The sequence below is a fragment of the Ctenocephalides felis genome, unplaced genomic scaffold, assembly GCF_003426905.1.
Source record: "Ctenocephalides felis isolate EL2017-DRISC unplaced genomic scaffold, ASM342690v1 CF-g0.4_SCAFFOLD_01604, whole genome shotgun sequence".
Classification (NCBI taxonomy): Eukaryota; Metazoa; Arthropoda; class Insecta; order Siphonaptera; family Pulicidae; genus Ctenocephalides; species Ctenocephalides felis.
The window spans coordinates 45,445,204-45,468,646 of NW_020537758.1; the positions used below are offsets into that span (position 1 = coordinate 45,445,204).

The 23,443-nt window shown below is 31.1% G+C and overlaps 1 protein-coding gene and 1 long non-coding RNA gene across 4 annotated transcripts in view; both read left to right on the forward strand.

Annotated features, from left to right (window-relative positions):
* Positions 1 to 23,443, forward strand: part of LOC113372345 — a 38,424-nt gene that overhangs the window by 4,925 nt on the left and 10,056 nt on the right. The gene's annotated exons all lie outside the window — the stretch shown is intronic.
* LOC113372338 lies at positions 7,545 to 18,023 on the forward strand. 3 transcript variants are annotated; one of them, XM_026612666.1, is made up of 8 exons: positions 7,545 to 7,647; positions 8,887 to 9,042; positions 10,825 to 11,095; positions 14,496 to 14,743; positions 15,132 to 15,301; positions 16,369 to 16,376; positions 16,455 to 16,624; positions 17,662 to 18,023. In XM_026612666.1, the coding sequence occupies exons 1-8, from the start codon at positions 7,566 to 7,568 to the stop codon at positions 18,003 to 18,005; spliced, it is 1,449 nt and encodes a 482-aa protein (XP_026468451.1). In that variant the 5' UTR covers positions 7,545 to 7,565; the 3' UTR covers positions 18,006 to 18,023. The 3 variants fall into 3 exon arrangements, with proteins under 3 accessions (XP_026468451.1, XP_026468450.1, XP_026468452.1); XM_026612665.1 differs by having other exon boundaries at positions 16,369 to 16,624; XM_026612667.1 differs by lacking the exon at positions 8,887 to 9,042 and having other exon boundaries at positions 7,546 to 7,647; positions 16,369 to 16,624.

Genomic DNA, 23,443 nt, shown 5'->3' on the forward strand with positions numbered 1-23,443 from the left:
CGAGATTTATATGAATTTTGCTGCCGGAACCGTCGGCCATCCGAGTGGAAAGGGTTAAATGTGACTACATACTCGTAGTACCGTAAAATAGAACCATGCTACTTGATATTGTCAATGCTACTAAATACTGTCAAAATGCCTTTTATTTGCAATGCTATCAGGCGTTCTACACATAAATTGCAACTTCTCTCATATGTTATCAAGACACATCTCAAATAAGCAGTTATGTTAACATCGTTTTTTTGTGCGTTTTTTATCTCAAACGCCTGACTGCACAGCAACCGCACAGCAACCGCACAGCATTTCGTCAGTTTTTAGTGCCACTTTTTATGAAAACTGCCACATAACATAGCCTTGGCATAACATTGGTCTATTTTGCGGCAGAATATTAGTTGATGAAAGTTAAAATGTTTATTGTTCAACGAAGTTGATGGGCCGATTCTGCCGTAAAATAGACCCATGCTATGACAAAGTTTCGTTCAAATGTCATACAAAATGCCACTAAATCAGGCGTTTTACAAATAAAATGCGACCCCACTCATATGTTATCAAGCCATATCTTAAAAATTCGTTTATGAAAACATGGTTTTTGACATTTGTGCGTTTTTTTTTAACTTCGTTAAGTTATAATAATCGCAAAAAAATCGAAAATGAAAATTTTTATATATTTTTACGTTTCAGAGGTGTCTGAATATATTGGCATACCTCAGAAAAAATGGATGTATATTGTGTGTATGTGTGTGTGTGTGCGTGTGTGCGTGCGTGTATGTGTGTTCGGATACAAATTTTCGTTGACGATTTCGGGAACACGGATGAAGCGATTTGAATAATTCAAAAAACATTCGATTCGTATTGATAAGGAGACGTGCTGATTAGTTTTTGGCGAAGGCAGGTCTAGCCGTTAGAGGGCGGCGCGGCGCTTACGCGTTTTGATAATTTGTCTCTAATATACAGTTAAAGCAGTACGATTGCTTTGAAAAAAATTTCAGAATTCCAAAATATTTCAAAATACACTTTTCTTCAAAAAGTCTTTTTTTTTAAAAAAAGTAAATTTTTGTCAAAAATTTATAGTTTCTCAAAAATCTAATTTTTCAGAGTAAATTTTTTTCAAAATGTTAATCTGTTTAAAAAAAAAATTTTTTTTGGTACGGGAAGTTTCAGCAATTTGCCTTAAGGCACGATGCCATGAGCCCCACTAGTTAGTTTAGGTTTCCTATCTAAAACGCCTGACTGCACAGCAACCACATAGGATTTTAAATTTGATAGTACCACTTTATATGAAAACTGCTACTCTACATACTTTCAGCAACAATGGTCTATTTTACGGCCCTTTAGCATATAATACGTTTAATTTTTTTGACGTAAAATATTTGTTCACAAGGGGAACCTCTGGTTTACACTTATGGGATTTTGGTAAAACTTTGCCTGGTGATAGTGTCGATAGTCAAACCGAAAGCATTAAAATATTATAGGCCTATGAGAAGTGGTTTAATTATAAAAAATAATTAAAATTGCGAAATAATTTAAAATGAGCGCAGAGCATTTTGTGTTGATATGTATAGTTAGCCAAGTGGTTATATATGAAAATTGAAAAAAATTAAATGTGCAGAGTTCAAAGAAAATTTGCTTACGCGATTAAATGACAAATAGGTTATCTATCAATCTAGCTTAATTCATAGTTTTCAAATCATTCAAAATTTGTTGTTCAAATCTGAAAATTATAGCACACACGATAATAAAACTAATGCAATAAATAAAATATAAATATATTTAATACTTGAATGTAATATCTAACAATTATCATTTTTTGCGTAAATTAATAGTTCCTCAAAATACTTGAATAGTGCTACTAATTTAAGATTTAGTAATAAGATTATGCAAGTAAAACAGTAAGCTCATCCTTGAATATTGAGTAAAAATACTAACTATTTACTGACTCTTTGTAAACAAAGTTGCACTAAAATCAAAAGATCGTACGAAAATAAAAAAATTTGTGAATAGTTGATTGATGCATGATTATGCATTGACTATTTTTATATAAATAATCTAGCACTCAAACAAAAAATAAGACTATTTCAGATACTCTATAAAATTGCCATACCTTTTCCGTGTCACGGAGCGAATGAATTTACTTATTTTCCGAAACTGCTTTTGAGTATTTTATGATATAATAATGATTGCAATGAAATACCAAATTACACATTTGTCTAATTTTGATAATTATTTCCATATAAAATAAAATTATAAGCAAACCTCCAACTACAACTATTGAAATTTCTCATCATGTGTAGATATATCATGATTTAGATATTGCCATTATTAAACATATAACGAATTTATTTATAGTTAGTAACATTTATATATCAGATCGCAGAAAGATAGTCTGGTAGCATTTTTTATTAAAAATTTCCGATGTTGTCAAAAAACACGAAGTGTGTTCAAATACAAATATATCAAATCATTTTTTAAGCGTTGAATTACTTGTTATTGTTGTTATATCAGGTAATGACAAATGAGATGCACGACTGTCCTCGGAGGTAGACAAAAATAATATACCAATAAAAAAATACAGACAAATCAATTCTAATATACATAAAATAAACAACGAACTAAACATATATAATATTTTCTTAACATTTATACTTGCATTCTTCTTCAGTACTTCATAAAACATAGAAAATATATTCTTACAATTTAAGCGAAGTAAAAAACATTTCGTTGACGTTATTATAGTTTAATGAAAAATGTTAGGAATTTGTAAGAACGTTTTAATATAAGGTTGTCAAATATCTCCCTTCCGCCTTTTTGTATTAGAAACCAAGAGCAAAAAACGGAAGGGAGATATTTGACAACCTAATATTTGTAGTCAGCTATGATTTTACGCGGATTTTTATTCACCAAGTTTCACCTGTGTTTGGAAAACTATTTAATATAAAACTAATAAAATTCTTTAATACAAACATTAAAATTGCTGGTTCTTCAGCTGACATGTGTTGGTAATAATTTATACAAAGTTGCTAATAATAAGTTTAATGAACTATGGTGCTTGATAAAACTTGTTTACATTTTTTACAAGGCAAAATACTTTCTTACGACATTTGAACCAGCAATGTTTTTATATCAGCTGTATCATGATATTAAATGCAGCTCATGGCAGGTGTTTAATTAGAAGAATTTGTTTTTAATAATATGAATCGGGTTACAAGTGCATTTGTTGAATGAAATTAAATTAAGGCCAAAAATATTTAAGACGTATATTATATATTGAAGATTACTTAAATTGCGAAAATAAGGCGTTGAATTCAAAAGCGTTTTAACTAACGGAATAAAATGAAATGGTTGCTAAAATTTCGGAATAGAGATAAAGATTTCCTTCAGAGCCCGTTTTTTATCGTAAAATAGACCAATGTTATAGCAAGGATATGTTATGTAGCAGTTTTAATATAAAGTGGAACTAAAAACTGTCAAAATCATATGTGGTGCTATCAGGCGTTATAGATAGAAAACGTGACCTAGAAAATGCACAAATGTCATAAAAATGATGTTAAATAACTGAATCCTTGAGGCTTGATAACATATTGGTGAAGTAGCATTTTATGTATTAAACCCCTGATCACACAGCAAATACATGACATTTTTACAGTATTTAGTAGCATTTTGTATGAAAACCGGAACGAAACATAGCCTTGCCATAACATTGGTCTATTTCACGGCAGAATCGGCCTATTATTTCGTTGTTTGGAAATTGTACTCTTTCTTCAGCTCATGGCAGATATTTAATTAGAAGAACTTGTTTTTAGTAATATGAATCGAGTTACAAAGCTCATTTGCTGATTATGAATGATATTTAATTAAGGCCAAAAATGTTTAAGATGTATAATAAATGTTGAAGATTACCTTTAATCACGAAAATTAAGGGTAATTGAAAATGTATAAGTTTTAATATAGAATTTTTCTTTCAAAAGCGTCTTAACGTTAGCGGAATGAAATGGAATGGTTACCAAAATGCTGAAACAGTTTTTTTGCTGGGGTTGTTTTTGTCGTAAAATAGACAAGGTTATGTTATGTAGCAGTTTTTATATAAAGTGTAACTAAAAACTGAGTAACTAAACAGTGTAACTAAAAAAAGTGTAACTAGAAAATGCACAAATGTCAAAAAAAAACGATGTCACATGACTGAATCTTTGAGATATGGCTTGATAATATATTAGTGAAGTTGCATTTTATGTGTAAAACCTTTGATCACACAGCAAATACATGACATTTTGACAGCATTTTGTATGAAAACTAATAACAACATAGCCTTGCCATAACATTGGTCTATTTCACTGCAGAATGGGCCTATTAGTTCGTTGTTTGGAAATCGTACTTTTTCTTCGTAATTGTTAAGCAAAGACCTTGGAATCACTTGACTCTGATAGTAATTAAATGGGTAGTTCTGCCTCAAGGCAGGTCCATGAGCTGAGTTAAACTCCAACTAGATTTAGGAAAAAATAGTGTGCGAGATTTCCCATTGTCGTTTCAGTGCTCGAGTTGAGATATTTTCAATTGAAAACATATTTTTGATTCATATTTTCAAGTGAAAATGGGCACAGCCAGTGGTGTTGTCGAGCCGGAACGCGCCGGAACGTCGTTCCGGCAAATCAGTTTTGGGAAGGAACGCGTTCCGGCAAGAAAAAATATAAAAAAATAGCTACATACAATCGAAAATGATTTAATAAGTAAATTTTATAAACTATTATTCAACTAATTTTTATTAAATATATGTGCACACAATGGGTTTTGTAATAATTTTTGTTTCTTTCCTTTTCGAACGGAACCGGAAAAAAACATGAGAACCGGGTTTTGAACCGCTTTATGAACCAGTTTTTAAATTTTAGCGTTCCGACAAAAAATATAAGCACAACACCACTGGTTTTATCAAAGTAGTTTTTAATTTAGTTACAAATTGAGGTGTTTGAACTAAAATATTAATTACGATACAGTAGTGTATTTCAAATTTCACATATGTTACTTTAAGACCGAAAAGTGTCTGATGCCCGATTATTTCGGATATAAGTTGGACTTGTTTCGAACATAGCGGGCGTTAGTCGAATAAAATAAATAATTTAAGACATTCATATAATGGAAATTGATTGTAGCGAAAAAAGCAATTCTATAAATACAAAAGCATAAGAACTGCAAAAAAATGTAATATTTTAATAATTGGATTGGAATTGGATTGTAATTGTTGAATTGTAAATGTACTTGTAAATTTTTACAATCCAACATTTTTTGGTAATTTTTTTAAATCATTGTTTTATTGACATTTATTTATTGGTAAATTAGTTGACAATTTATAGCAAAAGAGTTACCCTGATATTTCAATAGACTTATTGTCTAAATTTCGGCCTACAAATTGAGATTTGTATGCATATTCATAGAAACTTTGATCTTTTAAAAAGCTGATGAAGGTGCTGTGGAATTGATGATCACTCAATTATTAATTAACCTGGTAGTAGATTAAAAAATTGGACTCCTAGACTAGTAATTCCCAACGTGGGGCACACGCCCCACAGAAAAATCAATTTTTAAATCCAAAGGGGGGAGGCAAATTAAAAAATTTCACGACTTTAACCCACTTGCTTTAGGTGATTTGAAAGTAATTTGTAAATACTGTTAAAAATCGTTAAATATATTATGATCATTGTTTAGTTTAATGAGCACAAGATGCATGTGCAAATCATATAATTTTTCCATATATATTTCCATAGCTTAGGTAAATAAGCATCCCTTTTTAGGTCTAATGCAAACTTTCTCAATATTACGGATTATAGAGAAATTCCAAATTATGTATGTATTAGTCTGTTTATTTATAAATTGCCATCCCTTCCTGACAGCGGTATAATAATTTTTATATTATATTTTTAAATTTAGAATTTTTAGAATTCAGTAAGTTGCGAGAATAAGAACATCTTAAGAAAATCAGCTCGCACAAGTTACTGAAACATTTCATAAAATTTATAGTTCTATGTCTATTGTCACACAGTGCACACATTGGTTTAAAAGTGCAGTAATTAATTTTCCATGAAGTGATAACGGCAAAGGCAGCAGTAAGGTGTAATCGATGCCTTAACGGATATTTTGGATATTTTAGATATTTAATACCGAGATAAAAATTCTTATAGAAGAAATAATATTTATAAATTAAATCTTATGTTCATTCGCATGTCTTATACGCTAACACCTACATCATAGGTTCCTATTCGTGTATTTTTATAGCCTTACGTATGCCTATACGTTGCATTCTATACTACACGCCTTACATCTATACCATACGCTATATTTCATCATATACTTTCAAATCCCTACATTGTATATCGAAAACACCTAACCTATATCTACTATATATCCTATTACCTATAATTTTCTTACACGCTACATTAACCCTACCGAGAATCGAACCCAGGCCCGCCGCGTGGAACGCGACGACGTTAACCACTACGCCACCGTAACGCTACAATCAACCGTCTTTTTTCGCGTGTCGTCGCGCCACCTTAGTATTAATTACCTAATTAATTAGAAAATGACCAGCGGAAACAACAGTGCGTCCCATATTATATTATTAATGGGGGTACCCGATAGGGTAGTGGTTAAGGTGCGCGACCGCCACGCGGAAGTCCCGGGTTCAATTCCCGGTATAGACATTAGATAGGTAGAGATAATACATAGGGCGTAAGGTAAAATATAGGTGAATATAAAAATTAGACAGTAGTATTTATAAGAAGTAAAAGGTATGTAGGTATATAATAAGTTAATGACGGTATAGGTATCTCACACGGTATGATAGATAATAGATATCTATCTATGATATACAATAATATAGTATAGTATGATAGGTAATAAGTTAATTATCATATTAATAGGTTAAGTCTTATAAAGTATTGTAATAAATCTTGAGTACTTTTCTATCATAATAAACACCTGTAGGAATTAATGAATACAAATAATACCAGAATAAATATAATTAATATTATTGAAGAATATAAATTATATTCATACTTGTACAATTTAATGTATAAACTAGGTGTATATAATAGAGTTAATTATATAAAAAGTCAATATATTAGATTTATGAGTTCTTATCGAAATATATCAAATTTTTTGAACCAGTTTATGAACCCGATTTTAAATTTTAGCGTTCCGGCAAAAAAAATATTAGCACAACACCACTGGGCACAGCTACTGCTCGATGTCAGGTTCTCCAGAGCTCTCACTCAAAGTTTCGATAATTACCTTTTTCTAATATCGAGTTGTTTACTTTAATAAATAATTATAAATAACATTTAAATTTTGTGAAAAAATATGATAAAATAAAGGAACTATTAATTGCTCTCAAGATTAAAAGTATTGTAGGCAATTCTTGAACAAAGTGGGAAACTATCCTATTTAAAAGACTAAAATCAGACAGATTAGTGTATATATATATATATATATATATATATATATATATATGCAATTCTGAATATGTTTGAATATTTCAGTTTATAAAGCCGACTGCCCAATATTCATACGGTGTTCTGTTAATGAGTTTTTACGATGCAGGTGAAACTATCTCTACCGCCATACAGGCTCCATTGTTTCATACAGCAGCATTTTTACTGTTCGGTAAGAGTAATGATTATGATTTAACTTTAACAGTAGCAGTATGAATTAGCAGTAACCAAGACATATTTTTAATTTGCCTCTTCAACTTCCAGTAAAGTTATTGTAATCGTCTGAAACTCGAAAATGAAAATCACTTATATACTTCAAATAAATAATTTTAACTTTGCAATTTAGTTTATATAATTCTTATAAATATTAGACAATGACCTTCATTTTAAATCGCATTGATTAAGTTTTATTTATTTACTTTTTATGTGAAGATATATAAACGTCGTCGTACAATTTATAAGCTCTTATATTTTATCTATAACACACGAATAATAAAAGCAACAGTATTTATAATAATCTATTTGAAAACATCTACTCCTCCTAGATCTAATACTCCTAGAATATATCAATACGGTAGGGAAGTTCCAGCAATTTGCCTTAAAGCGGAATACTGTTTATTTTATTTAAATATGACGTAAAAGTAACAAGAATAAAATATTTTTGTTATATTTTGTTTTCTAGAATGCATAAAAATGATATTGAAGTACTTTCTGATAATTATTTTCTGCGTAGATACTTTCTAAGTGGGTTCCAATTAAAATTTTGGTAGTAGAAGAAAAAATTTAAATCGAATGTTGGAGATTAAAAATTATTTCAAACAATCGAAAAATATATACTTACTTTCTAAAGCACCAATAAATAATTTAGCATAATTAGTTGTTATGAATACTATTGTTACCTGTTTTCCAATAATTACATTTTATCTAAAGGGTTTGCTCTCGCACGTCTTAAGCTAGATCAACTAGGAAGTTGAAAATTATATATCGGATTTTTTTTCTAAATATCTTTAGAATGCATATCATATAAATCGTTTATGGTGCGGCCGATATTGTATGTCAAAACCATCGTAAGAATTTTATTTAGCTACATTTGCCATATTACGTTCACATCGGTTAAGCACACAATAAAGCATGTTTGTCTAAGAATATTTTACAACATATATATATAGAATTAGGTAATAGTGATTATATTACAATTGGGAGATATGAATATAATTATCGTACATATTCTTTAAACTATAATGATGATTAGATGGCAAAGATTTTCAATCAACCAGTAACAACCTTATCTATCTTGTAAGTTAACATTTACCTTATTTTATCAAACATTTTTTTGTTTAGTTTGATTGCTAATGTTTACTTTAAATCTTTCCCATTCCATTTTTAATAGAATTGTTGTATTTTTATCTAGTGCCATTAGCTCGTTCGGCTGCTCCACGATGGGGTGCTCATGTTCGCACGGTGCCATTGCTGGGGGTTGCTTTGCTCTGTGCGGGTTTGGGGCTTAGTGCACTCTTGAGCGTCAGTCGCTCAGCGGCTTATATCGCTTGTTATGGATTGCTTGGGGGTATGTATTTAAATGTACACAAATTAGTCTGTATTATATAAACTTCCATCTTCAATTATAGATTGCTGAGAAACTGATTTTGTTTAGGATACATTAACCCTTTCGCCACGGTAGTACTTTTCGCAGAAGTGTCATTGCTGTGCGGGAACAGCTTTGCCGCTCAGTTGCACTACTGAACAGACAGAATAATATTTTAAGATATTCCTATCATTATCAATAAAAATGTAATGAAAAATTAAAAAATACGCATATAATGAACTAGAAATTACATTAAAAGATTAGAATAATACTTTGAACTCATAGTGATAGAGCTTAAAGCAAAAGCAAACACAACATGTCGTCTATGAACGATATCCGTACACAGCACGTCATGTGGAAGTCGTCCAGAGACAACATCCGTAGCGAAAGGGTTAATAGTCTATATTCAGCAAACTAGTGGGGCGCATGGCATCTTGCTTAAGGCAAATTGCTGGAACTTCCCGTACTAATAATTATTTTCTTTTAAAAATATTAACATTTTTGAAAAAAAATCACTTTGAAAAAATTAGATTTTTGAGAAACTATAAAATATTGACAAGAATTTAACTTTTTGGAAACAAAACTTTTTGAAAAAAAAGTTTTCTTTATTTTGAAATATTTTGAGAATTCTGAACTTTTTTTCAAAGCAATCGTACTGCTTTAACTGCATAGAGACGAAATATCGAAGCGCGTAAGCGCCGCGTCGCCGTCTAACGGATAAACATTGGTACGGAACCGAAAGGAATGTAAACAAAATTTATACTAACTGTTAAAATCTCTATAAAATATCAGGTAATTTGATGTGCATATGTCTAATGATCATTTTTGACCGCCAAATGGCATTTTTTTTTACTTTTTTCACTAGATCTCCGAAACCGCTTCATCTTGAGTTACCGTTTGTGGCACCTTTTTAATCAGCACGTCTCCTTATCAACAGCAATCGAACGTTTTCTGAATAATCGAAATCGGTTGAACCGTGTTCCCGAAATCGTCGACGAAAATTTGTATCCGCACACACACAAACACACATACATAAATTTTTTCCAAGATATGCCAAAATGTTCAGAAACACTGAAACGTTTTCGATTTTTTTGCGATTACTATAACTTACCCTACGGAAAGTTAATAACCTATTTTTACTATACAGGATTATCATCTTCATCAGTTTACTTAATAATTTACCCGACACTTAACAGTAATAATACTTTAAATTAGAGACAATAATGATTTGAAATGGGTTTTAAGTATAAAAAATCATGTAAATATTTGCTGTGTAAGTTAATTTTTATACAATCAAATCCTAAGTGCAGTATCAAAGAGAATATAAATTTTGAAAATAATTGTAACAAATGATAAATTTAATATGAAAATAAAATAAATTCATTCGTTGAAGACTATTCTGATTAAAATGTATTAGTATGGATAAGGATTTGTAATAAGTATTTTTGCAAGCCATCAAAAAAATTAAGTGAAAATTATTTTTAACACTATACTTACCAAGTACCTACAAGTCAAAATACCATTTGCTACTTTTTGTAAAACAACACATTTTTGGCAATGACAATGGGCAATTCTGGGAATATGCATTTAACGTATTGTTCGCTCTTTGTTTCTAAATGTTTTTTTTTCAATATTTTTTTTATGGCCGAACATTCCTCGCGGTAAGAATTGTCGTTAAGTTTAACGTTGTACGTTTAAAATAATGAATTTTCCAACAAGTTATATTTTTAATTGGCTGTACATGTTTGAAACATCAAATTGCAGGCGCCGGCGCCAGTGTTGTTGTTGCGCACGTCGATTTCACAATTAACCGGCTTTTTGCCGGATATCCAGGTCTAGTTCAAGGCTTGTGTCATGCTGGTCAAGCTGCAGGCCAATTTGCAATGCCACACCTCACTTTAGCTGCCATTCAAAGATGCGGACAAAGAGGAACACATGCTGTCTTGACAGGCATAATGATGAATATGGTAGCAGCTATACTATTGATGACACTCAAAGATAACAAACGAGAACAAACTCAAATTAATGTGAAAAGGCAAGTAATTGATGGTTAGAGATCTTCATTATTATATACTTGATATACCCAGGGCCGGTCCTGCCTTGCATGCAAAAATGCGGGCGCACGCCTTAGGGGGCGCCAAAACGAGATTCGGAAATGAAATTTATAATATATTATTTACTTTTTTAATATAAAATCTAGAATACTTAAAAGATTATAATAAACAATCTATTTTAATGGATAAAAAGACACAAAAAGCATATTGAGTTTGCAATGTCAAATCAGTAGAAACAATTCATTACTCTGCAAATTAGTAAATTATTGTTCTGCTCATTGTTTAATGCACTTATTAAATTCTTCTCGTTCGAAGTTAATGTGGATTCGAAAAACAAATTATCTAGTGTTCAAACCCGAATGCGCAAACCTACGAAAGTTTAAATTATTGTACATTATTGACGAAAAACTACGAGCTGATTTAGTTTGAACGAAACTTGTTAAAAAAAATAGATACAAATTATAATAGAGAAACAAGGAAAATCGGAAGTGCATAGAAAATGGCCTATTAAGATCGAGAAACTAAATAGTAACTTTTGTTTTTGTTGAAAATGTTTCGCATCTGATGAAGTTTGAACGTTGAAGACATACGTGGTTAGATTTATGGAAATTAAGCAAATATGAAAAATGAAAGCAAAATGTACTAGAAACAAGAATCTTGAGCTTTTTTATACCTATTGCTGTCCATACTAATTTTAATTATTAACTAAGCAGAAATAATACAAATACAAATATAATTGTGTTTTGTTTTCTATATAGTAAAGAAAATATGTAATTTCTTTGCATTTTTTAATAAAATACGTTAAAAATTTAACTTTAAAACAACAAAGTAAATATGAATACAATTCGGTGCAATAATATGAATACAATAAGAAGTTTACGATGCAATTTTGGATATTGTAAATATTGAAAAAAAAAATTAAAATACAATTTAAAAAATCCAACATGAAAACAGTGTTCTGTTTAAAAATGATATAAGTAAAATATTTCAAAATCTGTTAATATGTTAAAAATACTTGAAAATGTAAAATATTTGATTATGGTCAACCCGCAAATCGCTTCGATTTTCTAAATAAAATTAGAATCAATGTATTTTATAAGCTTTTAGATTATATTTAATTTTTTGTGTACTGAATCCAGAATGATTATCCCCTTCGACTCGGGTGCCGAAAATTCGCGAGTGGAAAGTGTTAAAATTCAATTTAAGGAATTTATATAAATATTTATATAATTTTTATGATAAATGTTAAAACAGTTAAAATTATTGGGGGGGGGGAGTCTAGAACAAATCTTGCATGCGGGCGCTGAGGACCCCAGGACCAGCCCTGGATATACCTATAAATGTATGATTGTGAGAAATTATTTAAATAGAAACTATGCCCGTTTTAATTTAATGTTGACTTATTACTCATTACATATGTCCTTTAAAATCATCGATTAAAATATGGTTTATTATCATGGCCGTGCCTGGGTATGTGGCCTCCTGCGTGCGAGCATTTTTTGGCCGCCCTTGAAAATAACATAACAGGAAAATATCAATCATGTTCTCACAAAAAAATCGACTTGTAATTATTATGTTTTCTCTACGTTTTTAGTCATTCTGAATCGTTTGAGACCAAATTTGAAAAAAAAGTGTATACGTGAGCCGATTTTTGAAAAACGGTTAAATCGATTTCAGACATTTATGGACCGATTCTGCCGCATAACAGAGAAATGTTACGGCATAGCTATGTTACGCTCTGACTTCCATACATCATGCGAATGAATCATACTGAATGCTGTCAAAATATCATGTATTTGCTGTTCATTCCGGCGTTATATACATAAACTGCAACGTCACTCGTATGTTATCTAGTGGTATCAGAAACACACACTTATCTAACATCGTTTTTTTGACATTTGTGCGGCTTTTAGGTTATGTTTTGCATCAGAAAACCTGAGAAATTTGCCTGACTGAACACCAACCGCATAACTTTTGTCTATATTACTATGGAAAATTCTTCATAACATGATCTTATCATAAAATTGCGGCAGAATCGGTCCCTTAAAAGTCATTTGATGTAACTAGATAACGACTATCGTCTGTCAGTTTTATACAACAATCATCAAAAAAGTGTACAAATTTTCGTACACTTTTTAGCCAATAATCCTGCATCGTTTTTAAATATTCAGAAACTGTTTGAAAGACTTCATCTGGGAATCGTTCTGATTAGTTTTAAAAGATCGGTCAGATCGTTTATTCATATTTAATTGTCAAATATTTTTTTACGATGATATTTATAAAACTTTTTTGCGAAAGAGATCACGATCTCAATTTTAACTTAATATTTCGACCTTACAACAAGTCGTTTTAATTTTCAAAATGTTATCAAAGTTTGAAAAATGAGCAGCACTATTTTACGTGAGGCAAAATTTTATCTTTAGTCGACGTTTTCTTAGAAATGCGCAATCCTATTTGAAAATTCGATAAACTTTGATAAGCACTCGTACTGGTTAATTTTGCCTTACGATCGGCCGAGCCGTTTCTTTAAAATTGAAAATGTGTCAAATTTTTCGTCCACGTTATAGCCTAAATTCGCGAATCAATTTTAAAAATTCAAAAACTATTACAAAGGTACTATTTGAAAATCGTGCTGATTAGTTTTTATCAATGATCGGTCGAGTTGTTTCTCAGTTACTGATTAAAAATTTTTTTGGCGACGTTGAATCCTGTTCTTAATGAACATACTACACGTTTTTCCTTATTCGATAATATTTAATTTTTAAACTATTTATAAAAAATAACAAACAACTTTAAAATTTGTACAAAATTGAATAATCTGCGATAGTTTTCATTTTGCAATGCGCTCTTGAATTAATATATTTTTTATAGTTACGTCGAAAAATCAGGCATCTTGCTTTAAGGCTAAGTTGCCATTTACACCAAGTTAATACACTTATTAATGATTTGGAAACAAAGCTTTCATTCGCCGCTTTTTGATTCGATCTCGCCTTCAATACGGCCGTTTTCAGCTGTTTTTGACTACGGTCGTCTTTTATTTCAGCGGATTTTCAATACGGCCGTGAATGAATTCAACGGACTTTTAATTTGGCCGCCTCCTAATCGAGCGATCTTTCAGTTGGGCCGCCTTTTAATTCATTAGACTTTCAATGCGACCGCTTTTTATGTATGGCCGCCTTTGAATTTGTGTTCTTTTTTTGATTTGGCCGCCTCTCGGTGCACTCTCGGTGCACGCTCTGCACGCTGGCCAGGCACGGCCCTGTTTATTATTTTTGCGACAGTTTGTGATTTATGTTTTATTTATATACATTCCAAAATTTATGAAAGATAGTAAAACAGATTTATATTTATTGAAACTTTAATTGCTTGATCATAATCCAGTGATTCTGAACCAGAAAATACTTCGTTTCCTGCGATTTCAAATGCATTTTCACCCGAGGAACAGTTTACTGAAAGATGTTGGCGATGTCCATCGGATGGAGCAAATTTGCAACCACTGTCACCGCCTTTGATTCGACGGTCCTCTTGTGGCTTTGATATTTTACAAAGTATTCCAGAAGAAAGCGAAGCAAGTGATTCTGATGATTACGACGACATCAACGCTACCACGATAATACCGCTACAAAATGGTTAGTAAAATTGAAAATGTATAACTTATTTAAGTCGTAGCCTTTAAATAAATCTTTTTATTGTTCAAGGGATATCTGATAAAATTATAGAATGGCATAATTATTAATTCGAAATATGAAAAATACAGAATTTTTAGGAATGTCTCTAATCTACAATATTTTGTAGATTTTATGCATTAGAACGAAGTATTAAGATTTTTACAATCTAGCAAATTGATAAAGTAATTTAATACTCACAATCAGGGTGGGTAGCATTAATGCTCTTGTTATATCGAAACATTTAAAAATTACAAAATTTAGTTTAAAATGAAGAAATTTGGCAGTTGAATTAATTTTACTATCATGGCAGGGTAGTACATACTTATATGTATCTTTTTTTATATTTTAGGCCACATAGGTGCCGGTGAAAATGTGCAATCAATTAAGCATCACGCAACTATATTAGATCTGTCAGTTTTGTCCAGTGCTAAAACAGACATCACAATTAAAAAAATTCTACCTAGAGTACGCTTTCCAAAAGCTGTGCAAGTTAAAAGCTCTCTCGACGTGTTTAGAAAAGTAGGCTATATTCATAATATTCAGAATGATATAGTTACAATTAGGATTTACAATATTTTGGTAAAAATCGAATTAAATAGCAGATTGATATCCTTACACAATTTGAATTAAAATTAGTGGTGCATGGCATCTGAAGGCAATTTGCGGGACCTTCCCGTACCATAAATGAAATATTCATTATTCGTATTTTATAGACAAAATATAAGTGATTAAGTGATTATAAATTGGATAATGACATTTATATATCTGCTCTTTACCAGTGATGGACCTTGTCACATATTTTAAGAATTATAAATTGAGTTTTTTAAAATTTTAGGGAAGTATTAATTCAGTTTAATTGCAAAGTTAAAATTATTAATTTCAAGTAAATAAGTATGTTTTAAAGTCTTAGCTGGAATTTAAATCAAAATCTGAATCATTTTTCATATCAAGTTTTTTTGTGAAATTAAAAAAAAAATTCTTTCCCCAAAAACCAATAGTTTCTTCACACTGTCAACACAACCAAAATGAATCTTTGAATCATAGAAATCAGATAACTCGTTCTCTCAAAAAAAAAAAACAATATTTTTGCACATTTAGCTGCGTATCTGTCTTTGCCAAAAACTAATTACCACTTTTCCCTATCATCAAAAAGGATGTCTGTTTTCTCAAAAACTTAATTTATTTTTTCTGAACTCTTTGCATCGTATCTCCGAATCAGTTGAACCTGGTTTTGACAAATCAGCACGACTTCCTAACAGTAGGAATCGAATGTTTTTTGAATTATTTAAGTCGCTGGTACGCCCGAAAACGTTGACGAAAAATTGCATCCATACATTACATACACACATTAATTTTTTCCTAGGTATGCCAAAATGTTGAGAAATCTTCGAAACGTAAAGATGTGCAATATTTTTCATTTTAGATTTCCGGACGATTACAATAACACCCTACGAGAAGTTAATTACACTAATTAAACTATAGTTCTAAAAACTTGATCAAAATAACTTAACACTATTGAAATCATTTTTCAAAAATATTAAAATCAATTGAAAAATTAAAAGTATAAATACATTAACTAATTCCAGGTAGAATTGTATCCTTGTATATTGCTATCAACATGTGAACTGCTACTACCACTTTTACATTCCACCTTGACACCACTTTATGCCAGAACTGTCTTAAATGACTTGACTGACTCCGAAGCAGTATTCTTGATGTCTTTGGCTTCATTTTCATGGCTGTGCTTAGTTTTTGGTGCACCATGGCTAGCAGCATGTAGACCTATGAGAATGAGATTTCTTTTCGCAATTGGGATATTCCTAAAAACTATTGGTTTGACAGGTATGCATCTGAAATAAGAAAGTTAGATATAAGAAGATTTTCTAATATAACGTTTAGTCTATTGCATTCAAGAATCGCTTTATATTGTTTAATTATAAGTACGATTTTTTATCTGTTTACAAGTAAAAAATCTATTTCAATGACTTTTCAATTAGGGACTTTTGTATTTTGTCATGAAATCAAGAGTTTCTGATGCATATCGTGAAGTTTGATATTTATTCTATTATTTTTTATTCATACTTATTACGTTGCCATTTAAGGTCCTACTTTAGTAATCTTGTCCAAAAGAGTATGATGTTCAAAATAGTGTGATTGGACTAATTTATAAGTGTTACATTATATTCAGTGGTGTTGTCGAGTCGGAACGCGCCGGAACGTCGTTCCGGCATATCTATTTTTGGCCCGAAAGGCGCTCCGGCAAAACAAAAATTAAAAATATTTGCTGTTTTTTATATTTTTTGGAGAAATGCAAGCGGCAAATGGACCGTACGTTATTCATCCTTGGCATAATTTATTGACATATCCAAATAGGCCTACGCCTAATGATAATAATTTTTGTACATTATACATTTGTTGTAAACTAATGTTCTGATGTTGGTTTCCAGTATTAGTAGATGTTTTTAACTTTATTAGTTTATTACATTGATGCCAAGAAAAATGACGACAGATTTTCATCTAAAATGCGCTTTGCTGGAAATTTCCCATCTTATTGTTAGTGTAAGAAGTTGTTTATTGACAGACAATTCCTGTCAAGCCTCATTAATAGTAGAACTATATAAGACTACATACAGAAAATGATTTGATAAGTGAATGAATATAAAAATATTTTTTGATAAGTAATATACATATATAAAAGAAGAGAACCATTTGAACTCGAACTGAACCGAAACAAATATGAGAACCGATTTTTGAACCGCCCTTTTAATTTTAGCGTTCCGGTTAATGAAATATTAGCACAACGCCACTGATTATATCATATCATAAATGATTTAAAGTAATTATTTAGTAGTACACTATAGAATTTTTAATTATTATAGGAGTAATGTTTGCCAAAACCCATGACGTGATGACATTATCCAGTGTCATATTTGGTATAGGAAACGGCGGCACGACAGCTACCACTAGGCCCTTAATCCGGCTATGCATAGGTGACTACAATTTCAATAAATTCGAAGGAGCTATAGATACCATGAGTGGGTTACTAATCATTGGTTTTGGCATATTCATCAGCATATTTTTACAGGACAAGGCGCTAATCAAAAAATGTTTTAGTGTATTATGCGCTGCTGAAATCGTTAGTATGATTTTCGTCGTGATTTTGCCATGTTTAGTGAAAGAATGTGCTAAATGCTGTCATGCGAATAAGAACCAATGTGTCTAGTCTTATCACGTCTTTACAGAAATTTTTACCTATTAGTATTATCTGTTTTGATCAATATTAAATATAAACTTCATCATATAATTACAAAGGTAATTATGTAAATTATGTCTTTATTTTTGATAGCCATATAGTATATTTTTGTATAAATTCTGCAAATTTAGGTTTTAATATTGATAAACATAATATATATATATATATATATATATATATATATATATATAATGATACTGATGATTTAATTGTAATTTCTTAACTTTCCGTAGAGTAAGTTTATAATAAATTAAATTATATGAAATTTTTTGCACATTTTCCCGTTTCAGAGGTTACTTAAACGTGAAGATGAACATTTTAGCATACCTCATACAAAATGGATGTGTGTGTGTTTGTGTATGTGTGTATATTTGGAGACAATTTTTTGTTGACGATTTTGGGCGTGCGGATTATCCGACTTGAATGGTTCAAAAAACATTCTATTTTTATTGATGAGGAGATGTGCGAGCAAGTAACGGCAACGGCACAGGGAGCTTGACTAATTCAAAGTAATGGTACAACGAATTCCAAGCAAAGGCAATGGTACAATGAGTTCGACTAAGTAAAAGGAATGGTGCAACAAGTTTGAACCAAGCGAGCAATGGTACAATGAGTTCAACCAACGCGTGGCAGTGGTATAAAGAGTTCGACCAAGTCAAATAGCACAAAGTTTGATTAAATCAAAGCAGTGGCACAAAGAATTCGACCAAGTCCAAGCCATTCTCACATACTATTGTAAGACAAGAGAGTTTAAGACACTAAGTTATTCAAACAATACAGCCATGCATAGGAGCATGTGAAGGTAAGAGATTGAAACATTCAAAATATACAAGGGTTCAAATCATTCCAAGAAGAAAAAAACTGCTGATCCCTAAGGTCATTCTATCAAAGACGAAAATTCAAAATAACATTGAAGAGAATTTTTCGCATAGTTGCTTACAGCAACTATCATAGATAACATTGTTAATATAAATAATTTATTTTAATAATTGATTACATTTATTTGCAAGTTAATCCGCTCCAATATCCAATAGTTCCTTCCGCTGCTTTTGCAATGGAACCTATCGGTTGCTGGTCTTTCACATACCTTTATACACCGGAACTGGCGCTTGAACTTCTGCCAAATACATAAAAAACAACGATATATTTATTAAATATTTATTATATATTAAATATTTATATTTTTATTAAATATTTATCTGCATTACAGATAGATTCTTTGTGAAGAAAACTTGAAATACTACCAATGGGTAGTATTTTTAAATTTTATTTATTATCTTAGTTACAACAATTACTGAATGCTTCCGTACACAAAACGTATAACACCAGGTCTGTTACTTCTCTTAAGCTAGCAAGACCAAATTAGCAAAATCGATCCGGACCTGTTGTATTATTTAGTACTTATTTTGCACTAATTTGCACCACAAAAAAAAAATTTGTACTACGTGCCGTTTAAAAAAAACACGTGGCGCTGCTAGCTTTAATATTAAGCTAGCAAGACCACTTTTTGTTTTTGAAGAAAATAAATAAAATTTAACGGAAATTGATTAATTCGAATTTGCACTAATTTGCACCACCAAAATTAAATAAAAAAAATCGAAAATAGCTACTAAAATCAATACCCCATGACGCCCGGTCCGCCCTAATATGATACTTCCATATTAGAGCGTTTTCAACGTACAAGTTCAAAGTATAGAAAAAAAAAAATTGAACGAGCAGAATCAAATGAAACTAATACAATAAAAACTTTATAATATCTAGTATTTAAATAGAGAATTTCAGATTTTGCACCACTGCCCTTCCCTCATTAATCAACCCCAAACTGTATTTACTTCCATATTGGAGCGTTTTCAACCTACAACTTCAAGGTGAAGAAAAAAAAATTGAACCAGCAGAATCAAATGAAACTAATACAATAAAAACATTATAATATCTAGTATTTAAATAATGTTTTTATTGTATTAGTTTCATTTGATTCTGCTGGTTCAATTTTTTTTTCTTTACTTTGAAGTTGCAGGTTGAAAACGCTCCAATATGGAAGTAAATACAGTTTGGGGTTGATTAATGAGGGAAGGGCAAAATCTGAAATTCTCTATTTAAATACTAGATATTATAATGTTTTTATTGTATTAGTTTCATTTGATTCTGCTCGTTCAATTTTTTTTTTTCTATACTTTGAACTCGTACGTTGAAAACGCTCCAATATGGAAGTAAATACAATTTGGGGTTGATTAATGAGGGAAGGGCAGTGGTGCAAAATCTGAAATTCTCTATTTAAATACTAAATATCATAATGTTTTTATTGTATTAGTATCATTTGATTCTGCTCGTTTAATTTTTTTTTCTATACTTTGAACTTGTACGTTGAAAACGCTCTAATATGGAAGTATCATATAGGGCGGACCGGGCGTCATGGGGTATTGATTTTAGTAGCTATTTTCGATTTTTATTCATTTAATTTTGGTGGTGCAAATTAGTGCAAATTCGAATTAATCAATTTCCGTTAAATTTTATTTATTTTCTTCAAAAACAAAAAGTGGTCTTGCTAGCTTAATATTAAAGCTAGCAGCGCCACGTGTTTTTTTTAAACGGCACGTAGTACAAATTTTTTTTTGTGGTGCAAATTAGTGCAAAATAAGTACTAAATAATACAACAGGTCCGGATCGATTTTGCTAATTTGGTCTTGCTAGCTTAAGAGAGGTAGGTCTGTTGACGTTGTGGAATAAGGCATGCACGGAATCACATCAGTTTGAATTTGGGACCCCAGGTATGCTCTCCTCGATCTCGATCGAGATGAGAGATACGCGCGAGAATCCCGCATCATCCCCTAATAAACCCCGCAGCATTTCCGAACAGGGGTGAGGGGGGATTATAGGGAGGTGTGGGGTTCGCGAACCCGCGCCCCTGTGGTCCCACCACCGAATATTTTTAAATCACTATATAAAAATACCCCTTTTCTTTTTTTCGTCGTGTTCTTATTCTATGGGCTGCTGGAGTGAATAGCCTGCATTGGCCTCACTTCCATTAGATTCTTTTTTTTTTGTTTATTGGCTTTTGATATACATCATAAGGCCAGATGACATTCTTACAATTGTTCACTACAAATTCTTATTGAATCATTAACTTATAAATTAATTTTAGTATTATTAATAAAATTTAATATATATTTATAAATTTTTAAATTATTACTGGCTACTAATGATTGTACATTGATTGGGAAAATAACATTTTTTTGAGTAAATTTATTATAAATGATTTTCTTTCGTTTTGGAATAAGTTGCATTCCCAAAACAGGTGATCTATTGTTTCCTCTCCGCTTCCGCAATCGCATGCTGAGTCCGTTATGATTCTTATTCTTTTCAAGTGGTTCTTGCAGAAGATAACCGAGATGAAAATTCTACTTTCTTCCACGTTTTCAAACCATGTATTTTGCGATACCTTATTATTTGTTAATGCGTATGTAATGCCTTTTGTTTTTGTCGATTCTGCAAAGAATGTTTGCCATCTTTCTATACACTGTAGTTTGATTACGTTAATTAATTCTAAGGATGGAATTTTGTCACAATCTTTGCCGCTATGGCAAGCTTCTTTTGCTAACGCATCTACTATCTCGTTACCATTTATATTTGCGTGTCCTTTAAGTCATACTAAAATCATTGACTTTTCTCCTACATTTCTTTCGTTGAGATTGTTTATAATTTCATATATCAATATATTTGTATGCTTGCTTGGATGGTTTATTGCGATTAGGCTCGATTTGCTATCACTGAAAATGATCGATTTATTTACATTTTTGTCTCTAACATATTTTGTTGCTACATGTAATGCCATCAGCTCCGCTATAAAGATGGAGACAAATTTTGGTAATTTAATTTTTTTTTTCCTATATTTGTGATTAGGTATATATATTGCACATCCAGTTCCATCTTCCATTTTTGAACCATCTGTATATATGTGAAGGCGATCGGGCCATTTTGAGTTTACTTTATTTTCAAATACCCAATTTTTTATTTGTTTATTTTTGATAGATTCTTCTATTAAGTTGGCCTCTGTTTTGGCGTTGGAATTTTTATATGAATAATATTGTGAAAATTGATAATAAGACTTGATTTCGCAAATTTTTACATATTTCTCATACGGTTTTAGGTCATAAAAGCTCGTTATTAAAGGGGGAGTAGGTCTGTTTGTCCAATATGGTTTAGATATATGTAATCTTGCCAATTCTTCTAGTTGTCTTGGAATATTATGGCAAGCGTTATTCAATTTTTTAACTAAAAATCTTTTAGCCAATAAACGTCTTTTTATATCTAGCGGTGTTTCACCTGCTTCACTCACAATCAGTAGAGCGTTTATTGGGGTAGAACGGATGGCTCCTAGACAGATCCTAACGGCTGAGTATTGTAATTTGTCTAGTTGATATTTTTCTTTTTGCCTCAAAGCACCATAAATGAAGCATCCGTAATGTAGCTGTGACCTTATCATATTTTTATATAGTAACAGACATGCTCCTGAGTGAGCACCCCATTTGGTACTGGTTACTTTACGAATGATGTTTAGCCCTTTTTCGCATTTTGTGTTAAGTTCCTGGATATGATGATTAAATGTCATCTTTGTATCAAATGTTATGCCCAAAAGTTTTATTTTATTTTTTATCGTGATTTCTTTATTGTTTATTTTTATATTGTCTGTACTACTAGGATAACGATGTTTTGTGAATATTGTAGCTGCATACTTGTCCTGAGATATATTTAAATTATTTAGGATTAACCATTTTTTAATTTCTTTAATTCCATCATTCATTTCTGCTATACACGATGTTAAAGTCGGTCTTGATATGTATATATAAATATCGTCTGCGTATTGCATTTTTTTAATGCTTGTGTGAAGAATATTATGAAAATCTGCGGTGCAAATATTAAATAATAAAGGACTAAGTATAGAGCCTTGTGCTATTCCTTTGCATGCAACTCTTGGTCTTATCAATCCGTCAACTTGTCTTAAGTATATATTTCTTTGCGATATTGTTAACAGAATTATGTTAATTAGTTTTTAGTGGAATATTTATATTACTTAATTTTGTATGCAGTATATTATGGTCTATATTATCATATGCTTTATCAATGTCTATTGATAATAATAATAAATAATGATTCATTGAGTTGTGTATGTGTATGTCATTGGTCAGTGTGCTCAGTAAATCCAGAGTTTCTATTCCTCCTGAATCCAAACAGCGCGTGGTTAAATATTCGTTTATTTTCTACGTACCATTCTATACGTTCTTTCAACATTCTTTCAAAAGTTTTAAAAATACACGAAAGCAATAATCTTCTTTAATTCATTCAATCTTTCAATGTAGACTCTAACATTCCGCAATCTAGATTGTGTGAATTGTGCAGATGAGATCGGG